Below are 8,864 nucleotides of genomic sequence, written 5' to 3'. Positions count from 1 at the left end.
ACAAAGATTTATTAATTGGCCCTCTGACAGTGAATGATGTAGCAGTCAGCATGTGCTTACTCTTCCCAGGGCTCGGATACCACCAAACGTCTCTCTACTCTGGGAGGACAGTTCAAGCAATCCCTGGAAAAACTAATGAAAATCCTTGAGCAGTGCCAGCCCTACTTCATCCGCTGCATCAAGCCAAATGACTACAAGAAACCACTGGTAATGTTTTAACAATATGAGGTCTTGTCTTCAGTAAACTTTTTAATGAGAAAAAGCTGTCAGTTGCTGTGTAGCATTTCATATCTGTACTTCAGCCAAGAAGAGCTGGAGTACAGGCTATTACTAGAATAAAAAGGGTGATAGGATATAGCACTGTTAATTTACAAAAACATATCTAAAAGCATCCAAAAACATCTCTAAAAGCATCATAGAGTAATAGATGGCAAAAAACCACACAGGTGTATTCCTGAGAGGAGTTTTAAAAGCCTTTCCTGTAAAGATAAAGACAGAACTGGAGAGTTTCCAGCCCCTCAACAAGGGGACAAACAAAAAACATTAGGATCCAACAATGATCATACTATGAAATAGCCTGAGAGAGAATAGGAGAGCTGTTGGTGTTTGAGAGGGGTGATGTGGCTTAATTTGATGCTACAGGAGAAGAAGAGTGAGTTTGTCATTAAGACACTTGGCTGGAACTCAGGAGATCACGACCCAGTTCTACATCAAAACCTTGTATGGTGTTGGTTAAGTGACTTAATAATTTTTGAAGTACTGCATGTGGCTTAGTAAGCCTATTTTTAATCTGCATTACAAGCAACTAGCAGCACTCATGCTATGTTTTGCATGGCTATGCCCAAAGGGCCTAAGTTGCTACTGCAGTTATTTGCACCTGCAAAATGATATGAACAATTTATTATTCATCTGACATTGCAGTTCTAGAATTGAAAACAGTTGCTAAAGCCAGACTGAAGTTAATGGACTGTTTCCACTGCTGATAAACACAAATGTGAAGATCCTTTGGGGTGACTTATTTAGGCCTGTAATGAATTAATTTAGGGCACTAAAGAAATAAGAAGTGCCATTAAAAAAAGCATAGTAGGCCATTTTGCAGGCACTGCGAGGTTGGAAGTTAATAGATATGTTCAGAGGAATGCTGCACATATAGCTTCTTTCAGTGCTAAGTCTCCTCCTTGTCTGCTTTCCCTTTCAGTTGTTTGACCGGGAGCTGTGTATCAAACAGCTGCGATATTCAGGGATGATGGAGACCATTCAGATCAGGAAAGCTGGCTACCCAATTCGCTACAGCTTTGAGGAGTTCTTTGAGAGATACAGATTTCTCCTGCCATGGTCTCTTCGAGAACAGGTGTGTGAGCACAAACTTGGCTTAAGGCTAATCTTACTTTTCCTTATGAGGCTTTAGTCTTTCCCACAGTAGAAAGTCCTTGGATTATTGCTGGCACAGTCGAGAGAGCTGTCATCACAGTAACTATCATCACAGTAATTGTAGCTAAATACTTACATACTCACTTGGACCTTAGCTGAAGTGGTAGAGGTGCTTTTAGGTCCAGCTGTCCTTGACCTGCTCCACACAGACATCCCAGGCATTGCCCTCAGACATTTCTTTTCTGTAATCACACACTTCTGAGGTCTCCAACATCCTCCTCACACTTGAACTCTGGAATGTTTGGCCATGCACTCATGTTCCTCCTTTTCTTGACCATTTGAGCTGAACCACTTTCAGTCACCAAACTGTCAGCCCAGAGGTCTGTAAGACCTCATCTGTTTCTGTTCTTGGCCCTTTGAAATGCAGGGCAATAGATCCTTACATAGTGTGCTGTGTTTCCAACCAAGCCCTAACATGATGATGCTTTTGCACATCAGCTGAAGAATGATGCTCGACAGAGCTGTATCAGCATCTCTGAAGCAGTGCTGGGCAAGGATGAAAGCTGGCAAGCTGGAAAGACCAAGATTTTCCTTAAAGTAAGTAGAAAGGACAGTTTATTGTCTCTTCTCCTGAAAAACTGGGTGCTTCACAGTATAGCTTGACCTGCTTGTGCAAGAGTGGTGACCCAGAAGGACTGGGTGCTCTTATAAACTCTTTCTTGAATCTGAGGCTGGATCTTTGTTCCTGAAGGCCAAGTAATTTAATGGACACAGCTTGGTGTAGGAGAGGCTGATCCTGTTCCTGTGCTCCAGTGTTGCAGCTGAAACAGCACAATGCAATGTATTGGTCTCTGCTCAAGCCTTAAGCATAAAAAAGAACTGGATACCAGCACACTGTTGCAGGGGACTTCCTGGTCTGTAGCATTCCCTCAGGTAAAAACAGTCTTACCGCAGGCAGATTCTCTGCTTGTTAATGGCTACAGCCAGACATAGTGTGGTCAGGCAGTATGCACTCTTCCTACTGCAGTTCCACAAAGGCATTTTAATCACACTACATCATGCTGATTTTGGGCCTCTTTCAGACCATGTGTCCAGTTTTCACAAGTTGTGGGGGTGTCTGCGCAGCTGGCATATCCACACTTTCTTTTAACAGGATCATCATGATACAGTATTGGAGCTGCAACGCCAAAATATACTCACAAACAAGGTTCTTCTTATCCAGAAGGTGATGAGAGGATTGAAGGACAGGTCAGTGATCTTACAGAAGGGAATTTGCTTTGATTTGAAGCCATAATCTTTGTGGTGCAGCTTAACACTCTGTGAAGTATTTTCGAATATGAAGTGTATCAATCCATACCTTCCACTAGCCCTAAATTCAGCACTTGTCATGTAACAGTGCACAATGCATCTATGCAGATTTTGCACGAAGATTTGTTCTGGCTCAGTTTCTTTATTTTCATGATGCTTTTCAAAATGCAGGGCTGTGGCACATGCAGCTTGTATGAAGAGGAAGGGCTGGAAGGAGAATTTGCACTTAATATTTCTAGTAAACAGTAGGTATCTGGAAAGCAGGAAATCTCCATGGAATCTGTGTGCTTCTCAGAGCTACAAGGACTCTTCTATTTAGGATGCTTCTTTGATACAAGACATAGAAGAGAATCAGATAGAAAATAACTAGTCCTTCTCTTTGCCAAAGATGCACAATTCTTGCATTTTGTCTGGTTTAGTTTGAAATATCTGCAGAAGTGAAATTTAGTTCACTGTCAAGTAAATGTTTGTCCTCATTAAATGCTTTACATCATGATTTGTACTTATTAATCTTGTAACCCCCAACCAGAACCATGATATAGGATGGAATCCTGGTTTGGTTTAGAAATATTCCTGACAGTAGAGAAGCAAGAACTGTAAAACATGACACAAATGCCCCAAACCTTCCCCCTTTTTTTCAAACTCTGCCTGCTATCTAACAGAGTATCATGTCTCCCTAAAAGCCTCACCTTGATTTTATTTTTAAACCACCAGAGCTATGTGCCACTTCTGACAGCCACAGTGTGACAGCTTTTCCCATGGGAAGTTCATCTTTCTCAGATGGGCTCCTAGTCCTGGCAGTTAGGACACTGGGGAGCAAGTGGTCATCAGATGGGGGAGTTAACTTATCCAGGCTTGGTGCAAAGGCTTTTTCAATTCTTACAGAGCTCTCCTACCACAGTAATGAATTTGGTCTGCAGTTGCTATGAGTATTTTTGCAGCATTAAGGGCAAAGTCAGCTCGGATGTATCAAGGTGGATTAGTAATACTTCTATCTCATCCCTTCTACTAGCAAATGGATAGCAAAGCAAATAGGAAAACACTTGTGATCTCAACTGATTCATGGTACTGCTTCACTTGCAGAATGAGCTGAGCCTAGGTGAAATCTCCTAAGGCCTTATTGACAGAAAAGGTCAGGCAAAACAGCCTATTCTGGCCTTTCCATCAGCATGGAGAACATGTAAGCAGACAAAATGCTTCAAGTGAGGATAATTTTGAAGCATGTGGTACAAAAGTATCTGACCAGACTAATCTTCCTGCTGCAACATAATACTTTTCTTGGGCTACTCAGAAGCAGGAAGAACAGCCCTCGCTGAGCTTCAACTGGCCATGGCAAGATGTCTACTAATAATTGAGCTAGTTAGTTTAACAATAGCTTTCCTGGCTGTAGTGTTCCTAGACAGCAGATAAGGCTGTAGACATCCCATAAAAGGAAGAAAACGCCACCTTATTCTTTACTATCATCATAAGAAGCAGCAGAAATAACCTATTGCTTGTTACCTCACCTGTCTGCTTAGGAAGCAGTTTCTGAAACAGAGGAAGTCTGCTGTAGCCATTCAGTCAGCCTGGCGAGGCTACTGCTGCCGGAGGGATTTCAGAATGGTAAGAGGCGAGTGTATATATAAATATATGTTCATTTTTATATATATTTATACATAAATATATATATTTGTGTGTGTGTGTTTACATACTATGCCCTGCCAGACTGAGTGGAGTATTAGGGATGAAGATATTCGCAACTGAAGGGAGGAAAGGCAAGATGTCAGAGTGTAAAGAAGGTTGTAAAGTCCAAGGAGGGCTCTAGGACATCTCAGAGCTTGCTGAACCTGTGACATTTCTGCTTTCTGATGAAATAGTAACCCAACTAACCTCTGGCAGGCCTGGCTCCAGCTACCTGACATATGAGTGATCCCACACTTCTTCTAGTCAGGAGTCCAAAGCTAGCATTTGTGCATCACCACCATGCTATGAGCAAAGTGTCTTCCACAACTGTTACAGGAAAACTGGGAATCTGTAAAAAATTACCAGAAAAAACATTATATCAATCTCACATTATTAAAAACATTGGCTGATCTTCTATAGGTGGTGGGTTTTCTGGGTGAGGAAAGCTACACCATATTGTGGGCATTCATACATTGCATATTTGTGTGGCAGGGATTATTATCAATATATCCCATACATCCCATTCGCAAGGGGCAGGAGGAGAAACTGCCAGTTTCAGTCAGAAACATTTTCTATTCTGCATCAGTGATGTAATTCCTGCCTGAAGAGCCAGGCTGTTGTCCTGCAGTCTGCCCCATCCTCCTCTGCTGCTTCTCTTGGGATTGTCATACCCATCTCTCTAAGGACGTGCCTTTTTTTTATTTGCATTCACTTTGCTTCATTTCTGCTCTCTTCCTTCCCTTGTCATAATTCCAGGCTATCGTTGTCACTTCCTGGAGCCACTCCCTAGAACAGGTCCTCAGAACTCTATATAACCTAGTTTTAAAAGCCCATTACTGGCAGAAAATAAAGCATAAAGGGCAGTATCTCCTTAGCACCTTCCAGTGTCTTTATCCAGTTATGGAATTTTCTTATCTTCTACTCATCCCACCTTACTCCCAGTCTCAATGGTTTTGAACCATAATCACTTCTTTCTCCTCCACCTCCTACAGGTTATGCTGGGTTTCGGGCGCCTGCAGGCCCTCTACCGGAGCCGGCAGCTTGCTAAACAGTACGAAGCAACGCGGGCTCATATCATCAGGCTTCAAGCCATGTGCCGTGGTTATCTAATGCGTCAAAAGATAGCAGAGCAGAAGAAAGCTGTATGTGTTATACAGGCATATGCAAGGGGCATGTTTGCTCGCCGAATCTACCAGAGGATGAAGAGGGAGGTATACTCACAGATACCTTGTGAACATGTTGTTTCTGTGAAGTTCTGATAGAGATTTAATGACCAGCAAGTGTTGCCATAGCATAGCACTGGATGTGGATATTTATTCTGGGATATTTTATTTTGAGTTCTTGTCAAGTATGAAAGCAGAGTTTTAAGCAGACGATCTTGTTTACATTTGCTTTCTGTGTTTATTATCATGGATCAAAACTGACAGCTGAAATGTTTTTGACAGAAAGGAGAAAAAAAAGATAAGATGTACATGTGTATCAGTCACTCCTGCAAGGGAAGATCAATTTCTACAGCAAGGCCTGATAATGTCATTTAGGATCCATTCAAAAGGGAATCCTAATGCAGTGTGCCTTGGTATGCACTGACAGAGAAAATCCTGTACTTACTACTTTGGCGGTCCATAGCACATGGGAGGCCTTTCTATGATTTCCTTTCTGTATTAATGCTGTACAAACAGGATGAAGCCAGTTTGCAGATTTCTGCCTGTGGCCTGTTCCCTAAAATGTCAAATCTAGAACTGAGTCCATGTTGGGATAAAGTCCTGGTGTGGACAGCTTGTTAATGGCAGAAGGGAGCCGGCTCAGCAGTTGTGGAAACAGTCACAGAATGGTCCTTTTGTCCACAGAACAAATGCAAGCTGGAAGCCAGGAATATCCGCTTGGAAGAAGAGAAACGTCTCATCCAAGTCCTTGGACCAGTGAAAGCAAGGGAAGAAGCTATGAGATTAGAAAAGGTAAGTATGTTGGTGGAGGAACACTGAATGCATGTGTTCCTTGGCTGACAGGATGGCTTACCCAACTCACACCTGCAGACTTGCTCAAAGATCTGAGCACCGCTATATTTTAATAAAAAGCAGACATACTTGTAAACCTATTTGTAATGATGCTTTAGAAACGGGACAAGGCAAACACATGCAATTTCTGTTTGAAGTATGAGCTGGCACTTTAGCCAAACATACACAATACTATTACAGCCCCCCCACACAACATATTTTTAAATTTTAAATAATATGGGGTTTTCTGCTGCTAGGAATTCTGTGTTTTTCCTGTATTATCTCTTGTTGATAAAGTTCTTGAAAAATTGCACATCATTACCAATAGGCTAACAGTCTATAAGGACAGCTCTTAAGCAAGGCCCTGCTGCTGATGTGCTAGGTCTTTGTGACTGTTTAGCACAAGCAACATTTGACTTCACATTCCAACACTGAACTAGCAGTGCTGGACCTCACTGTCATAACACCTTTGTAATAGCATTTCATGCTCGCACCCCTTCATTCTAGCAGAACGATGTTCCAGTCATGCCTAACCAGCTTCTATGTTTAAAGGAACACCTGGCTACTCTGGAGAGAGAGGAGGCAGAAGCAAGACAAAGGAGGAATGCTCTTGCCAATAAACCAACAAATCATGATGTTATCAGCGACCAAGAAATGGTGGACAAAGTTTTTGGGTTTTTACCTTCTATGATCGGAGGCCAAGAAGGACAGGCTCCTCTGGGTTTTGAGGTACAGAGCTGCAGACTGGTAATGGGTCATGTTCATCCCTTGTATATGTCCATTGACTTTGTTGAAATTCTGTCAGTGGTCAATTCTGTTTAATGAACTTCTGTACAGTGAAAGAATCACCCAAATCCAGACAGTCTCTTTGGGATTTGCTTTCAGAGTCAGTTCCCGAAAGTTTTTGGTCACATGCAGTCTGGGGACTACGTGTCTTCAAAAGCTATTGCACATTTGTTTCTTTGGCCCAGCAGACCCTCACCAAATAGTGCCATTCTCTGCATTTTGGCATCAACCACATGTTCTGCTGACAGTGCTCTCGGTGATTTTCTGGCTGAAACAAGCTGGAAGTTCATGACCCAAGTTATCTCATGTTCTTAAAAGCAAAATTTGAGATATACTGGTCCTGAAAGCTGTGGAGGATGGAACCGGCTAGGGAGAGGTAGGCAGAGTAGAATGGTCTGAGTTAGTACAGCATGTGAGCAATGAGATAGCACCTGGATTTTCCATCAGCAATGTTCTTGCTGAAGACCAAGACAGGAAGGTCATATAGAATGGATGCATCTCAGAAGGACAAGCTCTGAGTCCCAATGATGTGTTCGTAGCAGCTGAAAATGGCTTTGGGGTTAGCTGGAAAGCCAAATTCTGGAGGACCTATGGCCAAGAAAAAAAAAAAAGAAGAAAAAAAAGAACATGAAATAAGAATGTCAGAGTACAGGGAAAGAAAATATGCTTCTTCCTCATGTTCTGCACAGGACTTGGAAACAAAGCCTAACAAGCTGGACGAGGTGGACCTGGACATGGTTCCCATGAGTGTGGAGCTAGAAGAGGAAGCAGATGGCTTGGAAGAGTACACCTTCCCAAAGTTTGCAGCTACTTATTTCCAGGGGTCATCTACACATACACATATCCGGAGACAGCTACGGCACCCACTACTCTACCATGATGACAAGGACAATGTCCTGGTATCTTGTTCCTTCTTCTTGTTGAACCTGCTCCCTCCAAAGCCCTGGCTTCTACAGCTCCCCTCATCCTTGGGTCCCCCTGCCTCTGGCACAGCCCTGGGAACCAGAAACTTTAGAGCCAAGCAGATAGTCCCAGCACTTGTATGAAAGTAGTAGTTCCCATCAGCATTTTTTGGCACTTTGCAGGCAGGCACTTCACACAGATACCTGCCCAACACAAGATCTCTGGTCACCTTTAGTCTGCCTAAAGAGGGAACTCTGAGGCTTGTTTTAACTTCTCCATATACCCTTTGGGGGCAAAAACAGACTGGAGAGAACAAGCATCAGAGCTCACCCATCTCTCTGCTCTTGTTAGGTTTCTGGTCTGTGAGTTAGGACAGAAGGGGGAGGCCCAGGCCTCCAGGTTTCCTGTTGAACCATAGGGGGACTGAGGAGGGAGTTTTTCTTGACGCTAAGCAGCCTTGCAGAATGGAGGATCCCATGCTGAAAAAACTTCACTGTTACTTGGCTTTCTAGTTGTGGGCATGAGGGCTCCTGGAAGAGCTCATTCCCCTGCTTGTCTGTCCAGGTGGGTAAATGCAGAGTGTAGTTCAGCCAAGGTTTCTCCACCTCACTCCAGCCACAGCACATCTGCAAGGTGCCAATAAAGGGAACGGTGAAGGCTCAGCAATCACAGAGCAAATCTGACATTCCCACTAAAGCTGCACACTCTTCCTTTAGCATGAGAATGTTGTGAATGTTGCTTTCATGTTGTTTGACATGAAAGTAAACTCCTGGTGTAAATGGCGGGAGGAGATGGGAATTTTAAGAGCTTGGACTGGATAAAGGAAGAAAATGCTGTCAT

The 8,864-nt window shown here is 43.0% G+C and overlaps 1 protein-coding gene across 1 annotated transcript in view; it reads left to right on the top strand.

Annotated features, from left to right (window-relative positions):
• The window catches only part of MYO7B (myosin VIIB), a 49,316-nt gene that overhangs the window by 16,322 nt on the left and 24,130 nt on the right, over positions 1 to 8,864 (top strand). Inside the window, exons 15-23 of the mRNA XM_075507498.1 lie at positions 46 to 207; positions 1,199 to 1,351; positions 1,870 to 1,968; positions 2,525 to 2,623; positions 4,201 to 4,281; positions 5,334 to 5,552; positions 6,189 to 6,296; positions 6,888 to 7,064; positions 7,811 to 8,020. Of these exons, the coding sequence (XP_075363613.1) occupies positions 46 to 207; positions 1,199 to 1,351; positions 1,870 to 1,968; positions 2,525 to 2,623; positions 4,201 to 4,281; positions 5,334 to 5,552; positions 6,189 to 6,296; positions 6,888 to 7,064; positions 7,811 to 8,020 (1,308 nt within the window). The remainder of the gene's footprint in view (positions 1 to 45; positions 208 to 1,198; positions 1,352 to 1,869; positions 1,969 to 2,524; positions 2,624 to 4,200; positions 4,282 to 5,333; positions 5,553 to 6,188; positions 6,297 to 6,887; positions 7,065 to 7,810; positions 8,021 to 8,864) is intronic.

The sequence above is a fragment of the Mycteria americana genome, chromosome 7 (assembly GCF_035582795.1).
Source record: "Mycteria americana isolate JAX WOST 10 ecotype Jacksonville Zoo and Gardens chromosome 7, USCA_MyAme_1.0, whole genome shotgun sequence".
Lineage (NCBI taxonomy): Eukaryota > Metazoa > Chordata > Aves > Ciconiiformes > Ciconiidae > Mycteria > Mycteria americana.
Note: the sequence above shows the minus strand (reverse complement) of the source record. Positions and strands in the feature narration are given on the sequence as shown.